The sequence below is a fragment of the Python bivittatus genome, unplaced genomic scaffold (assembly GCF_059951505.1).
Source record: "Python bivittatus isolate LINGU-HERP-01145 unplaced genomic scaffold, Pbiv_v1 ctg000350_np1212, whole genome shotgun sequence".
NCBI classification, from domain to species: Eukaryota; Metazoa; Chordata; class Lepidosauria; order Squamata; family Pythonidae; genus Python; species Python bivittatus.
In genome coordinates this window covers 43,940,432-43,962,234 of record NW_028277074.1, presented here as the reverse complement: position 1 = coordinate 43,962,234, position 21,803 = coordinate 43,940,432, and the positions used below count along the sequence as shown (strand labels likewise).

At 39.6% G+C, this 21,803-nt stretch overlaps 2 protein-coding genes across 3 annotated transcripts; one reads left to right on the top strand and one right to left on the bottom strand.

The window, feature by feature from the left end:
* Positions 1-5,665: 5,665 nt before the first annotated feature.
* On the bottom strand, positions 5,666-16,071 carry PDCL3 (phosducin like 3). The gene is made up of 6 exons (XM_007434412.4): positions 15,947-16,071; positions 12,669-12,801; positions 10,526-10,616; positions 8,314-8,457; positions 7,661-7,869; positions 5,666-6,415 (listed from the first exon to the last, which is right to left on the bottom strand). The coding sequence occupies exons 1-6, from the start codon at positions 15,950-15,952 to the stop codon at positions 6,270-6,272; spliced, it is 729 nt and encodes a 242-aa protein (XP_007434474.2). The 5' UTR covers positions 15,953-16,071; the 3' UTR covers positions 5,666-6,269.
* A 142-nt stretch (positions 16,072-16,213) lies between these two features.
* LOC103055764 (histone H2A-like) lies at positions 16,214-21,457 on the top strand. Of its 2 annotated transcripts, none has more exons than XM_025170654.2 (2): positions 16,214-16,347; positions 19,097-21,457. In XM_025170654.2, the coding sequence occupies exon 2, from the start codon at positions 19,104-19,106 to the stop codon at positions 19,515-19,517; it is 414 nt and encodes a 137-aa protein (XP_025026422.1). In that variant the 5' UTR covers positions 16,214-16,347; positions 19,097-19,103; the 3' UTR covers positions 19,518-21,457. The 2 variants fall into 2 exon arrangements, with proteins under 2 accessions (XP_025026422.1, XP_025026421.1); XM_025170653.2 differs by having other exon boundaries at positions 16,227-16,479.
* The last annotated feature ends 346 nt before the right edge of the window (positions 21,458-21,803 follow it).

Here is a 21,803-nt window from a genome sequence, read left to right as displayed (position 1 = left end):
TCCAGGGCCAGTACCCCCTGCTTTCTTTCCCTGGACTACCTTACTTGCTTAGAACAGAAGTGGACAATATTTTTCTTTGCATGGCCTCATTACTCAGGAGCAATCTGCTGGGGGATTAGATGAAGCTGAAGCAAGCCATGAGTAGGATCAGACACCAAAGTGGATGTACTCATTCTCTCTCTGACAGTCCCCCTTTTCCATTTGTGATATCCTCTTCTTTCTGCCATGAAGGAACTAAATTTTGTGAATAAGGTAGGTAGCAATTACTAAAATATGAGCATATCTCTTGTGGAAGGATTTCTACAGAAGGCCCCATGAAGCCATAGGCAGTTTACCTCTGGTCTAGAAGATTCATTTTATCTATCATCTATCCATCCATTCATCCATCCATCCATCTATCATCTGTCTGTCTATCTATCCATCCATCCATCATCTGTCTGTCCATCCATCCATCGATCCATCCATCATCTGTCTGTCTGTCTGTCCATCCGTCCGTCCGTCCGTCCGTCCATCCATCCATCATCTTCTACTTTGCATTTCATTCGGGACCATAAGGCAAAATACATAGTGTTCCGACTCCTAATTACTCCCAATTGGAAGGGAGGGAGTTTGAGATGAGAGAGAGTTACTGACCCAAAGTCACCCAGTGATTTCTATGGCTAAGGATAGAATAGAACCTGGGTCTCCCCATTTCTAGTTCAACATCTTAGATAAAACTGTACTCCCTGGTGTACATGCCTGACAAAAATCTGCACTGATTTTTTTTATTTAAAAATACTGAGTCCATAAAATCTACTGAATGCAATAATGTTCCTTTTTAATATGCCTAAGATATGCAGACATAGGCTTACTTTGTAATACTCTGCCTGAGTACCAGAGCCCACCTATCCATTATCATCCATAGCACACTTTATCCTTTGATTTAAATAACTATTAGACCTTTGCCAAACACCAGTGATGCTTTCTGTATGCTAGAGTGGCACAACTATTTGGTTTGTTTGCTTAAATCTGTGCTCAGCTTATAGTTGTGCATGAACAATAAACTTTAAATGACCTGGTTAATTCTATGGCTTGTGTTCTTGTGCATAAAATCTTTACTTCTGTAGCCTTCCAGTTAACTCAGTCTGAATTACAAGGTTACCTGTAGGAATGCAGCTGCTGGCCAAACTAGATGTGACACTATCATTTCTCAGCCTTTTGGTTAAGATCAAGTATATGATGTGATATTACAGGGTTTCATTTCCCCTTTCTGAATGTTAGGAGAAATCCAGTTTGGATCAGGGCCATAGCAAGTATGAGGAACATGACACTTTGCGCCTCCCATTTTAGTTCATTGCTGGAAAAAATGTAGCATTCTTCTGCCAGTCACACACTTGATGATGTCTCTATGCCCTGTCTGAAAAGCAGAGTTAGCCTTGGTGGGCAAAAGCTCTACTTGAGCCTTCGGGAAGAGGCCAAGTGCTACACTGGGCAGAACAAAGAAGGAGTGACAGCCGTGTCAAAAAATGGTGCGACCATGATTTTCTGAATGTTTCCCTGGATTGGTCTTAGTGGGAAAAGCCTCCCGCTGATACATATTGAACACCCCAGCAAATAAAACAGTATCCCATCTAAATAAGAGGCCTAGGAGTTCAAAAAAGGGCTCAGTGATCATTAAAAAACCTATAAGAATATTCTAAGAAAATAAGAATATTCTAAGAAAAGACACAAGCCTAGGTCTGCATATCTTAGGCATATTAGAAAGGAACATTATGGCATTCAGTAGATTCCCTGTTTTGAGTATATGACAATTTAATTCTTGACAATATTATTATCAGAGTGTATAAATTTGCTAATCACATTGCAAAGCATCCTGAACAATGCTCAATACTCCTTGCGCTGAATTTTCTGACAGGCAAGTTTTTAAAAATACTGAATCATGAACTGCTGCAAATTAATATCAGACATATTGTTGAATGTTGGATCTTTCCCCATTTGTACTTAACCATAACACAAATATGCCCTAGCAACCTGTTTTCTGCAATGTCCCCACAGTTACCTTCATCTCACCCTCAGCCCATGAGAGAGACACACTTAAGTAGGCCTTAGCTCTTTCTAGCATTAAAGTAGCATTTTCCCTGTTATTCCAATACCAGCCAAGGGTTGCCTTAAGGTATACAAAATCTGTTAGGCTTTGTTATCCATTACTTTGGAGGGAAGGTAATGGTGATTGCCAGGGACTGAGAACAGAAGCAAAAGAGATTGCACAGAGATTGGTAATAGGACAGCAGATTGCATGCCACTACAGCTTTCTGCCAACTCTGCAATGGGAGTTAGCTAAAAATATCCCCAGGATTATATCAAGAATAGGACAATGGACTTTTCTGTGGCAAACAGTGCCATCTTCAGGACATACCTAATCTCTTCAGTATTTGTTTACTACTGCCAGAGGATAATTCAAAGGCCTTTTTCACATGAGACGGGTAAAATGTTTTAACGTCATTTGTTCCATGAACACTGTTCACACAAACATACACATGTTGATGGAATCTGGACTCGGACGGCCTGCTCTAATCCAGAGGGACTTTCTCATGTTCTTAACTACGGCATACAAATAATGTAAAGCAATGCTGAAATTATTATTACAGCATTATTATTATTATTTAAATTGCACATTAGAAACCAATACAAGAGTAAAATGGTATGTTTTAAGCAATCAGCACAACTAAATAGCTGGCAGTGCCTGACACATTTGCAAAAATAGGAAGTTTCAGAGTGAGATTATCATAATAGAGAAGACTGTGGCATGGGTGGACATTCCCAGGCACTGTGGATGAGCAGCACCACAACTAAAGTCTCCTCCAAAGATCTCAAAGGTAGGAAGAGGCATCTGCAGGGATGGGGTCATCAGAAGTCAGGATGACAGCCCCACTGATCAAAGACCCACCTCTTTTTATGTGTGTTGCAAGCCACTTGACTTTTTGACCCCATCCCCTATAATACCTATGGTAGAGAGCATCTATCAAGAAAGTTATAATAAGGCAGCCAATCAATGGTGAAATCTGTTTTAGTGGAAGATTATTCAGCATTTGCTTAATCTCCACCATTAACAGGGTCAAGACAGGCTCAGTTTGGGTTGGATTATCTTTGATTATCTGATTGTTTTTACAACTGGCATGAAGACATTCCTGCTGAATCAAGCAAAAGGTTACTTTATTTACTTCTAGGAAAGTAGCAGACATGAAACCATTTTACTCTTTATCTGGGTATTCTGAGGTATATAGCCTCTAAATATGGAAGTTTCTCTCTCTCTCTCTCACACACACACACACACACACACTCCATCTTTTTGACAGTACTGCAATGACTAACTGAAAATTAAGAATGCAGATTCAACACTCTCTTGTCAGAAAAGAGTTTTTATTTGTCATGAACACTAAACAGCTAAGCTTGTCACCCCCGTTGCATTCTTGTACAGTTTCTGCTATACTGTGAGATTGAACCAATCTCATCTGCATCCTATGGAGATCTCATTTTTGTTAAAAGGCTCTGCGTTGGGCAATACATTTGGCATGAGAAAAAACACAGATTGGTTTCTGAAACACCACACAAATACTGAAACTAAGGGGTAGGGATAAGATTGCACTGTAATAATCAACCTAAATCTCCTTACTTAGAAACACCTATAATCCTAGTGAAACTGTTTAATTGGATGTAAACAGCTATCTAATTTTTGCTCTTCACATTGAAGGTCAAACACCCTAGCACCTTCCAAATACTTTGGATTATAGCTCTTTTAATCCCCAGCTATACACAATGCTTATGTGACTTGTATTCCAAGTTACTTGAAGAACACCAGACTAACCCACCAGTTAATCTGTTCTAGTTGGAGAAGACTCCTTTTTCTTACACTCATTAGCCTGAAAAGTTAAGTGCACCACAGAACGTTGTAAAGTTTGAATCTAGCATTAATACTGAAATGCATAGATTAGTACCTTTGAGGGATTACATATAGTTATAGTCCAGATTTCTTCATGCCATCCAAAACATGTCCTCAATGCAGCCATTGATTCAAAGCTGGTTTAATTCATGAGTTTCATTCCTGTTCACCAACACTCAACTGAAACTTTTATGTGCTCCACTAGGTTTGTCTCTGTTAATTCTAAATGATCCGTTTAAATATTTCTGGAAGACATGGGTTTTGTTCATTATTTATTTAGTGAATTTATATATAGTAGTCATTCTCTAGATATATGACTCAGGGTAACAGATCCCACCAGATGACATAGCTTAAGTGATGGGAACCTAGAGTGTGCCACCTCTGTTAGATCTCATGGATGGGCAGAGATAATCAGAGAGATAGGTCCAGCAAAATAGCCAGGCCTTGTGCCTTGAAGGACTTTAAAGGTAATAACCAGCAGCTTGAATTCACCTGGGAGTCCACTGGCAACCAGTGCAACTTGTGAAGTAGTAGTATTACATGGTCACCTACACTGTTGCAATCTGGATCAGTTGTAGCTTCCAAGTGTTCTTCAAATGCATCCCCAAGAAAAGCACATTGCAGTAGCCCAGATGAGAAGTGACCAAGGTGTGGGTGACAATGGGCAGGGCTTCCTGAGCTAGGAATGTACACAAGACACATTTGTGCAAATTTATGCATAAGGCCCTCCAATACATGGCTGCCACCTGCTCTCCAAGTAGGACTTGTAAATCCACGGGGGACCCCCAAATTATGCACTGGATTGTTTGGATCCCATTCAGAACTAAAGATGGAAAATCTCCAGATCTAAGTCACATGACTGCACCCACTTGAAATTGCTAAGGTTGAGTTTGATCCTATTCCTCCCTATCCAGACTCCCACAGCCTTCAGGCCTTGACTCAGAATCTATATGTAACATAAACAGTTCCAAACCTATGGCTTTTCCTCTGAATCCATCATTACATTGGGTTGTGAAAATATTTGTTAATATTTTAGACCGAGAAAGAACATTAAAGCCTGATTCCTAACCAGCTGTACACAGGGATTCCTAATAACATACTTGCTGCCTCATTATAGGGCTGAAAAAACATTGTCCAAATTAATGCTCTTCCTTCAGCACTATTGTTTTGGTCTATGTAACTGACGCTCTGAGATCAAAGAGGATCCAACATTGCCTCTTTTACAGAGGTATCTGTGCAATCTTGGTTATACCTTTGCTGTGGAATTTGCCAGGAAAGGAACTCAATTCTTAAGTTATTTATAATTCAAGTAATTCCAGAATCTTTTAACTAGCCCAGACAATGTACTTTGAAATCCAAATTCAAATTGCAAAAAAATGAAAAATGCGATGACCTTGTAAACAGCACACATTCATTTAAGTTGATGTCTTTTAAATACAATATGCACCACATCAGTGACCCAATTAATTATTGTGGTTTCTTCTATGCTAGTTGCAGGTAAGTTGTTTCAATATAGGTGACAAGATGTAAATGGAGCAGTGTGCCTGTTTGACCAGTAAACAAAGCATTTTATACTTAAAATTGGTTATGGAAATGTAAATTCAGGATTTTTTTCCAACAGTGCAACATGTGACTACTCGTATTATTGGATTCTACACTAGTAGTCTGAAATCATCCAACCCAATGTTTTCTGCATATTTGTTTTGACCATTATTAGTTAAATTAAATATCCAAAAATGTGAAGAGTTATTGTATTCTACAGAATAAGTTTATTGTGTTTTTTAATGACCCATCAAATATAGTTACAATTGTTACAAGTTAAATCAAAATCATGAATATAGAAGAACAGCCTCAATTTTTATTTCGAGATGTATGGTATGTACTTTACTTGGTCTGATTTTAGGATTTTTAAATAACTATGCAGATAAACCCACTGATTTAGAGAACTTGGCGTCAATATTAACCTACCACAGATTGATCTGATCAATAAATGTCTACAATGTTCACTGTAGCTCTTCCAAAATTTATCAATATGATTTTTATCAAGTCCTACAGTGACACTGGAGCAGAGGGGAGATTATATCAATTAGTGGTAAGAGACAAGCAGATACATTTGCTAATAAGATGTCCATCACCAGTGATTTCAGTGGCATTTCAACTTTAAAAATTGCTTTTAATTTAATTCTCTGCAAGTCTCTGCATAACGTAGTTTCTTTTTCAAGAAGGAATAACCACCACTGATATTCATTAGGCTGAAATAAAATACATTATTTCATAGCAATAACTCCTCTGGTTTCATTGAAGAGTAGTTCTGAGTAACTGGGCACAGCAGAGGGCTGCAGGTGAGGTCTTAATCCTCCTCTGAGTCACTTTCTTCTCTCTTTGTTGGAACAGAGCATTTGATGGACGTCATCAGCTGGTCTTGAATTTGCTTCCTGGGGTTCTCTTCCAGGTCTGTCTTGATGGCACCTGACTCAGAAATCTTCCATTCCAATTCTAAATGTAAGAGAGAGACAACGGGGGGGGGGGGGGATGACACATTGTGAATGGCTTGCAAAGTTGGAAGGAAGAAAGTATCACCATGTTCCTTCTCCCTCTGAACAACAATTCCATCTGTTGTTTTCTCTCCCACTTTTACTACAGCGCTAAGTTCCACACGACCTCCTTGAAGCAGCCTTCAGGACATTAAATTATGTGCTACAGCTAGCCAAGAATGGGCACTTCATCTTGCTTCCCCTTGTCAGGGGAGGCAGCAATTTGTAAGTTATTTGGAACTGCTACTCATGTTTGGAATGGGGGGGGGCATCTTTTGCGGAGCTCAAAGGCATAAACACCAATTCCCTGCTTATTCCTCTACAACAACAAAATAGACACGCTCCACGTAGCAGCAGGTTTTTATTGCACATTTTCACACTGGCTCACATCCCAGAAGTGGAAACAAGTCAATAGTACAAGTTAATCAGATATCACACTGCTACCTCTGTGGGCAACCTGATCAGTCAATCTCATTCATGTTAAATTAAAAGGAAAACTAGCATGATCTGGACTTTCCACCCAGACTAGTTCTACAGATGTGTTGATAAAAGTCACCAAAGAATTGGGGTGGGGAGGAGGAAGGGATAAGAGAACCAAATGAAGTAGGTAATATTAGGGGGCTCTCATCCTTATTTCTGTGCTAGAAAAATGTGTTCATTTTGCTTGTATAATGCAGTGTATCTGACACATTATATTAGAAATGGACTGATGTTAATAGCCAGAGTTTGCCTCTTACATAAAAAGGCACTGATTACATGCATCATACACAATGTCACAATTGCCAAGATGTGCCAAATATAACAAGCCTTCCCTGCTGTGCTGATGCAGTCTCAGCTCCCAAGAAAGGGAAGCTAAACAATTTTCATGATTTAAGATTTAAACCAATACATTTTAAAAAGTAGCACAGCATTTATCTATACTTATTCAGCACAGTTTCAACCGACAGGAAATGTAGGAATACACATACAGTAATGGGTAAAGCAGAAGGAAAGCGAATGTTTTGGAGGACCACTATCTCAAGAAGCCAAAATTTCTTTTACATAAGAGATGCTTTGCATCTTTAACTTTTCTGATGCGGAGATTATTTTAGGAAGGAAATTAAGAATACACTGAAAGTGCTAGCAATTTTGTGGCAACCAACATTTTATGCAGGGAAAGTCCTAAAGGTTCTTTTCTCACTTTGTTTACTGAGAAACGGACACTCACCATCTCTTGTCAAATTCATGCCTCCAAATACCAGAGGTCCAATAAACTGGGCCTTGATGTCACCTTCCAGGTAGATGAAGATTGTGGGGAGGTTTCTATCAGGATAGTTGGGTATGCAAGTTGTAGAAATGGCTTTGACAAACTTGACATCTGGGAACTTCTTGGCAAGTCCACTTAAGTGTTGGTTTATCAAGGCACAGAGGGGAATACTAAATTTGAAGAAAGAAAAACAAGACCCATATACAAAAGGAAACTATAATGTCTATAATGGGCAATATTCATGCTCTGTAGCTACCGTTTACAAACAGAACAATACTTACTATACAAGTTTCACCTATTATACGGAAGGTGATAAAAGGGAGGTGGGGGAGGAAACAGTCAACCTTTCTCCAACCAATTTAACAAGATCTCTCATGTCACTAGGAAACCATCCTCATTTCCATCTGGTTAAGTCTATCACAATGATGAACGGAAAGCTCTGTTGCAGCCTCATTGAACTGTAGCTGAATTAGGCATAAAGGGGGAAACTCTATTTTTAATGCCTGTCCTTTGAACAGCACATAGCAGCATGATTGCCACGCTGTAGCACAATGACCAAATCTACTAGAGAAAAATTATCCATGAAGACGAAAAACCTTGAAATGATTACTTACCCTTGCTTGTAAAGATGCAATATCACCCAGATATTTTTGCCAGCTTTTGTAATTTCTTGGATATAGTCCTGTCCTGAGATCTCTAAAACTTGTCCAAATTTATTCTTTGCCTGAGATGTTTTCCATTCAGATAGTCTCTGCTGCCTGCACAATATAGAATCAAAAGAGAAAATAAATATGCATAGGAACATGTTTAGATATTCAAGACTGGAGCCAGCTTTCTCCAATCTGAGGTCCTTCAGATGCCTGGAGCTGCTACTCCCAGGATTTCTAGCCAGCGTGGCCATTGCTTGTGCAGACCATATTTAGCAGGCGATCTAGATAGCCTCCCATATGTAACATTGGGATAAAACTGATGATTTTATGGAGGTTTGGGGCAATGCTTTTAATCCCAACATTACAAGCAGGGATTTAGAAAATAACAATCTGCTTACAGGAACTAGTGACAGAGCTCATTTATCCTCTGAAACTACGGTTTGCTCTTACAATGGATGGTTAAACAAGTCCCAGTAATCAGGCTTACCAATCACATTATGTCATAAACCAGGGCTCTTCCCCTTAGTACATCAAAATGCAAGAGAGGGAAATTAAATTAAAATAAAGAACTTTTGACTGATTAAAATGAGGCATAGATAGGTATCAAGGATAGTAGAGAATGGAAAAAGGTCATTTAAAACTAGCCTCCAGATTAAGGCAGATGATGCAAATAGTACCCCTGTGCTAGAGATGCAACTTATCCTCAGATTCAGTGCAATCATCATCACCACTGTCGTATATCTCCTAACTTTGGCACTAGATTGAAACTGTCTAAATATCATTGAGATGTCAGCAATCCCAAATCCTAAAAGAGAAAGAGAGGATCTTACAGCTTACAATACAGCCAGGAAGTTGTCTTAGGTGCCAGTCCTGTATTGTCTACTCTGACACAGGCTGCCCCAAGTATCTGACAAAAGTACCATATCTTTATCATCCCAATAAATTACATAAAACTAAACCTTATATAATATATATTATATACATTATATAATATTGGCAGTTTCAGAAATTGAATATGGAACTTTCTGTAGGCAAAGGGGTCCGTCTTATTAAAACAAGGTCTCATCCCTAAAAAAATTCACAGGGACCAGCTCTACTAAAGGTGGTTCTGGACAAGTCTGGGCCCTTTAAAAGAGCTGAGCCAGTGTCTTGTAGGACCAAAAAACTGGCGTTTGCACTGACCCAGCCAAAAGGTTTACAAACAGCACAGGCCAACATTTATCTTAATTCAATTGCATGTACTTATAGGTAAATTGCTAAAAGAGGCTTATATCCAAGGAAGGAAAGGACTGCAATACCCTCTAATTTATCTTCCTCTTGTATTAAATGACCACATTTCAATTACTTATTTGGAAATATAATGTCCTAGATGACACTGGCTACATGATACGTTTAGTGGGATTAGATTTCTTCTTGAGTGAAAGCCAATATCACAGTGTTCTATTGATTCAGAGGTAGAAGCTTCAAATGTATCCTTTATAGAGCAAGTATTTTAAAATTTCAGTTACATTCATTGTGTCCCTTATGAGATCATTTATCATTGTGTTTGGCACTGTCAAAGGGAACTGGAGGTTTATTGCATGCGCAAGACACTTGTTTCTTTTTATGAGTTTGACTGATTTAATTAAAATATGTTACTGTAATTTTTGAGGAATTCATTTAATTCATTCTTGTGAATTATAGACTTCTATAATATCTACTAATTTGATATTAATTTTCTACTTCTTTTATTCTCATACGCTGTCGCATATTGGCATACGTACACATGGCTATTATTCTTTCAAATGCTTCGCACAGACCTGAAACATAGGAGTGCCAGTGATCTCTCTGCTAGACTACACTTATGCAGTCACTGTGCAAATTTGTACATACAGGTAGTACTCGCTTAGCAACCACAATTATGACTGGCAACTTGGTTGTTAAGCGAAGGGGTCACTAAATGAGACCGCGATTGTGCTTATGATCTTACTTCAGCTCTCCTTTACTTTACAGACCTGCAAAGGTTGTAAATGCAAAGATTGGGTGCAAAGTTACTTTTTCATCACTGTTGTAACTGTGAATGGTCGCTAAATGAGGCAGTTGCTAAATGAGGACTGCCTGTATAAATATATGGTTACTTACTTTCCAATTACAACTACATCTTTTACCTATGTAATATTCTATAGAATACTCTAACCTGTACATTTCTATAGCACGTTCATCTTCTTCATTGAATTCATCTTCATTTTCTTCAAGTTCTTCCAGGGTCATGTCTTCATAGGTCTTAACTAATGTGGGAGAAATACAGGGTCATCAGTATGAACAGTTTTGAGCACTCTTACCCAGGGCAAATTTCAGAAGGCTGACAATAGAGGATTACACACAAAGACCTCTTCTGTATGTAAATCATGTAATTCTATCAACAGAAGCTCTGGGTCATTTAAAGACAGCTTGCATGGTATATGGAGAAAGTGCTTTGCTTTGTAGACTTTTGTGTTTGCAGAAATAATAGTCCTCTTTGTGAGTTCCTAATGAGTCTGGGAGGGCTAAGGCATGCAGAGAACCAAATCTTGTCCCTCAGCCAGCATAATCTTGCATTCTTCCTGCACCATCTGTTGCTCTTCTCAGCCTCTGCAAAAAGGTCTAAAGGAGAAGTTTATTTCTCTACAACTGAGTGCAATTTAGAGTTCATGTCATCTAGGGTTCTGCTTTAGCAGGGGCCCAGCTTGTATGGAGAACAGTATTTGTGTTTCTGGAAATCAGAAAGCTCAAAGGGCAGGGCAGCAGGAGAGCTGGACTCACGGTGCTTACTCTCATCTTACATATTTCACGCTTACCCTTGATTGTCAGGTTTAGCCCAAAGAACTCCAAGAGACAATACAAATCCAGTTTTACTGTGTTTATTAGCTACAACTTCTAGACAGAAAATCTCCCCAGACTGAAACCTAGCTCCCAAGCCAGCCAGCCACAACACCGTGAATTCCTCAGGGAGGTGCCAGCCTCATCCTCTTGATCTTCCCACGCTCCTCCAGTGAACTAAGAACACGCTTATCTCCCTGAGCCTGGCCTTCATAATTCCATTCCATCACACTGATATTACTTACTTATTTAAATTGGGCATAGCAGCCCTCAAAGCCCCCAACTGAAACCAATAAAAAGCAGTAATATTAATCAATAGTTTAAATAATCTGTACAAAAAAATGTGTTTTTAAGATCTTTTAAAATGCTAATAATTAAGTCAGGCTCCTCATCTCTGCAGGGAGACGTTCCAAAAAACTGGGGCAGGAACAGATGAGGTTCAACCTCAAGATCCTTCCAAGTGAGCTCATGGCAACTGTAGATGAACCTCATTAAGAAGGCTCACAGTAGAATAGGGTAAAGCATGTTGCAGAAATGCATTTTGTTAAATTAATAGGCGCAGCTCTCTTGAGTAGACATTCATGTATGTAACGAACACACTTGTTGTAAAAGAAAAGCAGATCACTTCTACATGCGGACTTGAACCTAACCCTTATTGCACTCAGAATTATGCCATCTCATTAACTTGCTCCTGCAACTAACTTGCTGGAGTATCCGTTTGCTACAAGGCTACTGCTCCCATTGAGCCAATTCTTATTTTAGGCAGCAATCATCTGTTTCCTTTCTAAATGACGTATAATAAGGAAGGCAATTATAAGCTTCACCAAGGGGGACAATCTTGCTCAATAAAATAATTTTTCACTACGAAAAGAGCACCCCTTGGCTCAAGCAAACATTTTCAAAAACAATGTTCTTTTTGTTGATCACACGCTAAGGCCATCTCTCCAGTCCCATGAACAACCCTACCAGTTATGTTAGTTGATCTAAGGCAGATTTCCTACAGTAGTTCCCAAATGTCTTAGTGAGCAATAAAAAGACGAAAATATAAAAAAAGAATGTATGTGATGAGGGCACCTTCACTGCTTATTCTGCATTCCACTAAAATTATGTGTGTAGATTAAAGTTGATCAATTATACATCCTGAAAATTAAATTGCAACCTATAGTATAGACAACACCTGAAAGTTCAGCTGAACTTAATCATTTATCAGAAACACAAAGAGTTCTGAACATTTCTCCTGATACCTCCTTGCTTTTTGAGTATAAGAACTAATTTTGGAGGGGATGGGGAAAACCCCCCACTAAACCTTTTCTCCCAAGACATCCAAAACCCAAAATACAATGAGTACACAAGTCTCACTGAAGTTAACGAGGCCTTTGTTTGCAGTGAGAAGGCTCCTATATTTTGATGAGGTAAACAATCCAGCAAACTGGGTAATAGTAGCTCCATATTAATTCAGCATTCTAAACTAGATTGCTTGCCAACAGATTGTTGCTGAAGGATCTGCTGCTCCCTTTCCTCTTCAGCCTGCTCTTGCTCTTTCAGCTTTTCTTTTGGAGGAAGAATGCCTTTTTTACGCAAGATGTCATTCCACTCTGTATCTGCATTAGGATCCTGGAACACATAAAATTATAAGAGCACCATCACCAGATGCCAAAGTTACCACCTTATTCCTGCTTCCTCCACATTAAGAATACACCAACCTTAGTACAGAGTTTGAAGACTGTGTTTGAAAAGCATCAACTAAGATGGTGTATCACTGGCAAGGAAGAATGCCAAACCCCATGGTTATAACCCAATTTGCACATCTCAGCACAGATACAGTTTGTTTGCATGGTTAATGCAATATTTAAATTAATCCTATAGTATTCTGTAGAGAGAGACAATCAGGGAGACAATTCAGTTGAACCCAGAGGGACTTTTCTGTGCATGAGTAAACATCCAAACCTGATTCCATAAAATGTAAACAAAAGATTTAAAAAGCCTAGAAAAGCAACCATATAGCTAGAAGTAGTTAAGCTGCAGCACAAAAACATGCCTTTAAGATTCTACAAAAACAGCAATAATTTTCAGTCAACAGTTAAGTGTTTTCAGTAACATCTAAACATTTGCATGTGAAAGAAAAATAAAGACAGCAATGTAAGGGACCTATACCAGCATTATGCCTGCAAAATCATAATACTAACTACAAAAGGTCTGGAAAAGGACAGCATTAAGCATTCAATGGATGGAAATCAAGTCGCTTGTTCATTTCATAGTGTTTCTTTCTTATGGAGTCAAAAGACCTGCAGAAAACTAAAATGCTCATCCTTGACAGGCCAAATTACAAAAAAGTAAAATTCAGGTGATAACACTGAAAGGAAAGCCTATATGAAAACACACAAAAAAGAAAAAGATCAATTCTGGGACATTCTTTTATGTATTTATATGACTGAGCAAAAAACTGAACAGCCACAACAGTCATATAAGAGTTGACTTATAAGACTTGACATAAAAAAAAAAGGAGCTTCTTGGACTTTGAGCTACAATCAAGTGTAATATCATAACGAAAGATGCTGGTATGAGATATTATGGATGCAAGAATAAACCAAAATGTCTGTCCATCTCCCCAAGAAAGTTCACAACCTCTGAATGGCTGCTGAACAGCACTGCTGCTAGAAGACCTCATGACTCCTTCCAGGTTTTATGCAGGCAGGCAAACTATTCAGTCAGTACAGATAGTCCTTGCTTAACAACCACAATAGGGACCAGAAAATCTGTTAAGTGGGGCAGCTGTTAAGTGGGGTGGTTGTTAAGTGAGTCACACCCGATTTTAAGACCTTTTTTGCAGCAGTCATTAAACAAATCACCACAGCTGTTAAGCGAATCATGAAGTTCCCCATTGATTTTGCTTGCCGGAAGCTGGCTGGGAAGGTCACAAATGATCCTGTGACCCTGGGATGCTGCAACCGTCCTAAGTGCGAGCCGGTTGCCAAGTGCCCAGATCGCAATCACATGACCACAGGGGTGCTGCAACAGTTGTAAGTGCGAGGATTGGTTGTTAAGTCCCTTTGTTCAGCACTGCTGTAACTTTGAAGGGTCACTAAATGAATGGTTGTTAAGTGAGGATTACCTGTATTTGTTCTAATTAAATGCAATGAACTAGTCTGCTCATGATGCTAAGCCATAAAGAGTGGGTTTGAGTATATCTTTTTAAAAGAAACCACACTATGGGTCAATGCATTGTGTAAAGTTAGCCCGTCTCTTTGTGGGCAAAAATATAACCTAAAGGGTATAAACCTTTCTTTGGAGAACACACTGCTCCCCACTAAGTACAGAGTTACCAGGACTTGCAATGGAAGCATTAGCTCTCTCAATTTTGCACAGAACTGTCATGTTTGTCTAACAAAGGATTATTCTTGCAAGTTACCTGCATCCTTTTTATGTATAAAACTTGCAATGGGTAGAACCTTTATTTATAGGGGCTCAAAATACAAATCAGAAGCCTTTGAACAGTATGAATCTTTCCCTCATACAAAGGGGTGGCGGGGACAATTGTAGGGTAGGTCCACCTCTGTACTCCTTATGTCAAAGGTGAGCTTTTAAGGAGGGGGTCCTTTATTGCAGAAAGCGTTCCACATGATGCAGAACTCTGAATCGTTCGCCCAACAGTTAAAGTCTCCCTGCACTAACAAGGCCTGGGACTGGGGAGCCAGAGGTATGTTGTACAGACACTGCCCCTCTTCTAAGTTAAGTTCGTGCTAAGCTAATGAAGAACATCAGAAGATCATCAGTTCTAACTCACTGTACCACAGTAGCTGAACCATAAGATAATCCGTGAGGCCAGATGGGCAATTCCAGAGAGCCGTTCTTCCTTGAAACCAATTCAATGCCTGGCATGTATAACAGGGAGCCTGTGAGATGGTTACATTGTGTTTAGGGAGTTGGTCCATTTTCCTGGAGTCTTAATTCTATTTATGTTTACTTGTTTTTAATAGCCATTTATCCTTGTTTTAACTGTTTTGTTGCACGCTGCCCAGCATCGTGTTTCAGATGGAAACTTTAAAGGGTCATTTTACGAACTCTGCATGGCAGGTTTAAAGTCATTATACAGAACTGTAATTACATTACCCTGACAGCCCACTGGGGTTTGTGGCTTCAGGGCCCCCAAGCCATCTTCTCTAATCAACGAGGCCCCATCCGCAATTTGGCTATAAATAATTCTCATCTTTTCCCCTCCCTCTCCTTTACAGCAGGAAGGCAGTTAAAACGAAGCAAAGCCAGAGTTTATTCTTCCTCCTCCAAGCACGGGAGCAATTACTGCAAGAACTTAAAAGACTCGAAGTCTTTTACGAATACACGAAAAGCCCTCGCTTTTTACGCTTCTGCACCCGCATCCACGATGCCCGGAAAAACAGCCCTGGGCGCGGGCGCATGCGCACAGCGAACCCTCACCGAAAAGCGAGAAGATGGCTCGCTCCCCTTCGCAGCCGGGAGAGTCACCCCGTGCAGCTTGCGAGCCCGGTAGACCTCAAGCCTGGCCGCTTGGCGGTAGGAGAACTTCTGGGAGCCGAAGTCCACCTCTCTCCCAGTGGCCAAGCTCGAGAAACGCGGGGCTAAGCCGGCCCACCCTGGAAGGAAAAATCCAGCTAACCAAGCCCTTCTTCCGGGTTCCCAGCTCCCCTCCCTCGGAATCCCGACCCCTTTCACATACACCCGTGCGCGCGAGGGCTTTCCTCCTCCTCCTCCCCTCGGGGGCAACCGGCCCAGTTTGGCTAACCTGCATTTTGGGAAAAGGTCCTCTTGCTGCAGAGGCCGCGGAAAGGCCGAAAGGGCGGTGAATCCGGGCGGGTCAGTGGGAGGAGAAGCCCAGCGCGCGCCGCCCACGCGCTAGCAACACGCCCACCACCCGTCCTGACGTCTCCTTATTAAGGCTGATCCGGGCACTTTTCCCCGCCCGCGTGCGAACCGTCTGCGCTGCTGTGAGGGGTTATTGCAGCCGGCGGAGGGCCGCTCAGTGCTCGTATAAGGCGCTCTCCGAGAAATCTGCGTTTAACAGGATCGTCCACACTTTTTTTTTTAGCGTGCTTTGCGTTCAGCAGCTACGTGGATTCATAAGTCACGGCTCTGCCTTTATTTTCCTATTCGGACGCCGGAAGGCTCGCCTAGTTACTGGCTGAAGTGTGTTGCGCTAGCTGTACCCGTGTGTTTTTTATTTGATTTATAATGATATGCTGTTTTTTTGGTTCAGAGCGAACGCCGCCGTTACCCTCAGCTGCACGGACCTGTAAATGGAGTAAAAATAAATGCGAAGTAATTACATATCGACAGAAACATGAAACAGGGATTCGGGTCCCAAGAAAAGAGAATATCTGTAGCTCAGGGTTGAACTGTGGAGTCCTAGGTGCTCTCTGAGCCTGGTTGTTTGCTTGCAGACGTTTTACTACCCAACTAGGTAAGTGCTGATGATGTTACCTAGTTGGGTCATGAAACGTCTGCAAGCAAATAACCAGGCTCAGAACACCTAGGACTTGGTGGATTTGGGTATTGGTTATAAACTCTATTGTGCGTTTGAAGGTAATCTTCCAAAATGGGTTTCAAGCAATAGAAAAAATTAGAAATAAAAATGCAATAAATATTGTTAAAGTCCAAGATTTTTCCTACTAGGTAAGGGCCCTGTGGAGAGCGGAGGAGGGTAGGGGCTAATGAATGAGCTGGGTGTTCAAGGTACTGTGCTAACCCAAGCAATTAATTCAGAATAACAAATATGTCTCACTTTCTGGAAGCTATGTGGAAGCATCCATGGACTTTTCTTAGCAGCAGTACAGAAACAGTTTGCCATTGTCTTCTTCCCAGAAGTGGTTTGTTTGTTTTTCTTCCAACTTCCCAATTTCCAAATACTGTACTGCCCCTGCTTATCTTCTGAGCCTGGAGAACCTCAGGCTACCAGATCTGACTGCAAAATTCCAGGCCACCATTACATAGAGTTTGTCTGGATCAGTGTTTCTCAACCTTGGCTGGCTGGGGAATTCTGGGAGTTGAAGTCCACCCATCTTCAAGTGGCCAAGGTTGAGAAACACTGGTCTGGATTATTACATGCCAGATCTGTTAGCCCTGCAAGATCAGCCACAAACTTCCATCTATTCACACGTCAATAAACCATACGTTGGGAGTGAGTCTCCCTGAAATCAGTGGGATTTACTTTTGAGCAAGTGTGGATTAGATTGTGCCGATACTCAGTACCTTGCTTAAGTTTACTGTATTTGTCAAACGTATTGCTTCTTGGCTAAGATCTTGCGTGTGTGTGTGCTTAGTTTACTCTCTCCTCCCGTCACCTGAAAGAAAATGAAGTCTTAATGGAAATGTACCTTATGGCACTCTATGAGCAATAAATAACACATAATTGCCTTTTTAAGGAATAAATTTCCCTGTTCATGAAAGGAGAGATGGCTTCCTCATACCTAATGTTAGTTAAGTTACTACTTCCCAACAGCTGGGTTTGGAAGACACACTTACCCACAGTTTATGCAATTAAACCAGTTTTCTGGATTTGCATGACGTAGTGAGCCATAAAACACATGGGTTGCATTTGTGTTAAGCTAAAATGTGGTTAGCTAATTTGCACTTTAGCGTGTTGTGAAAATACAGCTTAAATGTAGAAATTAACTTTCAAAAGGTGAAATTATTATGGTAAACATCCTACTGATTATAAGGAAGTTTTCTCTTATAAGATTGGGGCTTGTAGTTTTATTACCAAGGAAAAACCAGCACAATTAAAATGAGTATTAATAGTGAAGTAGATGCAGCTGCTTGAATCCACACTAAATTCTAAATAGAGGGGTTTAAAAAGAGGCACCTGGTTCAAGCAAGTAGAAAGTATTTGGTTGTCTAGAGATATAAGACAGTAAAATAAGTAGTGAGTGATTTGGGATTTTTTTTATATATATAAATACTAAATCTGGTTTTGGCTTACTTGATATTACTTTGTAAAATAAGAGCATTATACTTATGCAGTTAGCTTTATATTGTAGAGAATGTTGAATTTTTAAAAAATTAGGATTAGGTAATGTTTTAGTAGAAATATATTGTATATATTAGCCAGAAACATCTGGCCTGTTCTGTAGCAGTTATCTAACTAGCAGCCTGGTGTAATAAAAATCTAATAGATTAATATTTTCTAGCTATACAAAGAAACCCACTGTTTTTTAATAGCCCACTTAATGCATTTTGCCAAATGGTGGTTTGTTTTATTCTGTAAACCATGATTAAATACAATTGGCTGAGTGCATATATATATATATTATATACATACACACTGAGCCAAAATCAAACAAGCCACTGTTGTGGTTTATAATGATACATGAACCAGGCCTCTGTAATTATTTCTACAGTATTGCTAAGTTTTGATTACTAATCAAGACTTTGATTCTTTAACTTGGGCATAAAAGAGATTTCATAGCTCTTATAGCAGAAGTAGCTACAAAGCATATTACATTCCTAGAATACGTTATGGTTCCACTATAAAATTGTACAACAGTTCCTGGGTTAAAAACAATGTTAAATTTTAATAATTTATCTTATTCTTGTTCTAATGCAGTTGATATCTTTAATGTCGTTCTGAAAATATTTGCCACCTTTTAACCCTATTCCCCGAGTTGACTGAACCTGATAACATCAATGGCAAAACTGTTCCATTTACCTTGATTACCTTTCCATGGAAAGATGGAAGGATTTGAAAAATATGACTTCTTTAACAGAAGTTAGTCTTTTATAGAGAGATGGTTAACCGGAGGATGTGGATCCAAATCTAACTTGTATTCATGCTTTAATGGCTAGCGCTTCAGTTTGTTAGCAGGAAAGTCTGTTACGCTCTGTTGAATTGCAAAGTTGAATTGTAGTAATGAAGAAAGGCCTTCTTCCCTGTTTCTAGGACCAGCATGTCAGGGCGTGGTAAGAAGCATCCAAAACCTGCACTGCCTGTCCGAACCACCAAGACTAAAAAGTCTGGCTTGCAGTTTTCTGTGTCCCGGATCGGGCGGTACCTGAGACAGGGCCATTATGCTGAAAGAGTCAGTCCTGGAGCCTCCGTGTACCTGGCAGCAGTCTTGGAGTACCTGACCGCAGAGGTCATGGAATTAGCTGGAAATGCTGCCCATCAGAACAAGAAGCAGCGGATTGGACCCCGCCATATCCAGCTGGCAATAAGGAATGACGAAGAGTTGAACAAGTTGTTTGCAAATGTGACCATTGCTGAAGGAGGGGTTCTGCCCAACATCCAAGCCCAGCTTCTTCCTAAGAAAACAGCACGGCCTAAAGAAGTCAAAGGGGATGGTCAGTCCCAGGAATTCTGAAACAGTCTACCATCTTCCGAGAACAGACTCTGCTAAAAGGGTATTACTGGAAATGTGTTCAGTTTGTAGCCGTTTCCACCACAGTTATCCCCCAATTATACATGGGGCAACACAGCCCTCAAAAGATGAAGGATGCCTGCCTAGCTATAACCTAAATGGCCTTTACTTCCTAATTGGGTGGAGAACTAGTGGCAAACATCTCTAACTATTTTCTCAGTGATCTCCTTTATAATATTGTGGGGCTCTTGATACAGAAGGCATAGCTGATGTCTTACATTAACCTAGCTATCAGGTTGACATCCTCCACATATGCAATTCTTCAAAGTGACAACTTCAGTGGTTTTTCCTGTTTTTTCACCCAGCCTATAAGTAAAATGATTGATGTTAGCAAAACCATTTTGATATTAATCATAGCATTCAAGGTTTTGCCCTTAAATTAGCACTGTAAATTTACTTACTTCCATTGAGGGTTATGTTTGTGAAATAGAACTGTAAACTAGTTATATTCTTCCTTGCCTTTATAGTCTCAGTTGTTATGATGTGGGGGACTATTTTGCTTTTACTTCATGTACCTTTAGGTTAGTTCCTCACTTATTAAGTGGTTATTTGTCATTGAATTCATAACTGATCAGAATGACAATTCTTATTCCTGATAGTTGGCCTCTTTCTAATACAATCCTTTTATGTATTTACTGTATTTATGAATGTAATTACTTGTTAATTAAAAATGTAATGCAAATGTGTTCAAAAAGAGCTTGTAACTCAAAAGCAGAATATATGCTTTTCATGCAGACGCTCCCAAGCTGAATCTCTGGTAATCATAGGTAGAGTTATAAACAGTACTGGGCTAGGTGGATCAATAATCATTTTCTCAAATTGTGCTAATCCATAATGTTGTTTGCTTGGTTCTGGTTAAGTATGTTGTGTGGATCCAACCTACTATGATTTTTAAACAAACGATGGCTTGGTACTAAGTGAATCCTGGCAATGTAAGATATATTAAATCATATATATATAAAATAAATGATGGGCTGCTATATAAATGTGACATATACATAAATAAGGCAATTTCCTATTTCCATATACTTCATTGAGCTAGGACTAGCTGCATCTATTAGCCTATGAGCAGGTATCCACAGGTGAAGAGATAAATGTTGAACTTGGTATCAAAAGTAAATGGTAGCATCTCATAATTGCTTGATCCACATATGTATTTAGTAATGTTGGAATGATAGTGAACGTTTAAACCTATTTGGTGGGTACTGAGTGCTTTCATCATATTTACTGAACTCCAAATAACGTTTGAGTTATTGTAAATTATAACATATAAATCTGTTAGATCCATAATACAACTTTAACCATGTGAGCCTGCTCCAATGACTAAATTGTAGTTGTTTCCAATAAATATGCAGTATTTAAGGTTTACAACTTCAATGTATGTAGTGGGGATGGAGATAAACTTAATTCAGTTTGCCTTTATCACCCATAACTTGAATTCCTATTTTTTTTAAGTGGCTAAGAATGCATTAGAAGAATTTGCCCTTGAAATCTATGCAATATACGCTCAGGGTATGGATTACCTAGATTGAAGTTTCTTGCAAGTAAATTCTGGAACCTCCATACTGACCTCTGTGAACAGAAACTAACATATTTGACCCTCATGCTAAATTTTATTTTTTAGTTTAGTTTACTATGTTTAACATTGTGGCTCCTTGATGAAGCTAAAATTGTACTTTGCTAGCCAAATACACTTTAAAATAGGATACTTTTCCCAGCCCTTGAAAATTAAACATGGTTGTCACTCTGTTGTTAATACCAGCCTGTGGTCACAATGCTGCAGATTGTCAGCATCATATCAGTTAACATTTATTCCAAGTGAAACATTATTTTGGGTCATGTACAGAGTCAAATTATCAGAGTCTCTTCCTCTTTCCTGGAAATAAGAAAATTTGAAGTTCTTTTAAATAAAGGCAGAAGCTGTAGCCCAAGGCTTGAAAAAAAGATTAGAGTTCTGTCTACCTTTTCAGTAAGCTTCAGGATCTGGAGGTTGAGTCATGGCAACTGGACTTTTCTTTTGGTTTGATACATTTTGCTGCTTGTCCAAGCAGCTTCTTCAGTCTAGAAAGTTGGCTGCTTGGACAAGCAGCAAAACATATCAAACTAAAAAGTCCAGTTGCCATGACTCAACTTCCAGATAATTCCACCTGGATGACTGGGAATCTTCTTCAACATAAACCTCAGGATGAACGTCCTGGAATCCCCAGGATGAGGGAAGACCAGGAATAA

Coding starts and splice junctions, on each gene's coding strand:
- LOC103055764 (XM_025170654.2), top strand. CDS start 19,104: ATGTCAGGGCGTGGTAAGAAGCATCCAAAACCTGCACTGCCTGTCCGA.
- PDCL3 (XM_007434412.4), bottom strand. Junction 10,617..12,668: donor CCTTCAGCAACAATCTGTTG/GCAAGCAATCTA, acceptor CTCCCACATTAG/TTAAGACCTATGAAGACATG. Junction 7,870..8,313: donor TTGCATCTTTACAAGCAAGG/GTAAGTAATCAT, acceptor CTTCAAATTTAG/TATTCCCCTCTGTGCCTTGA.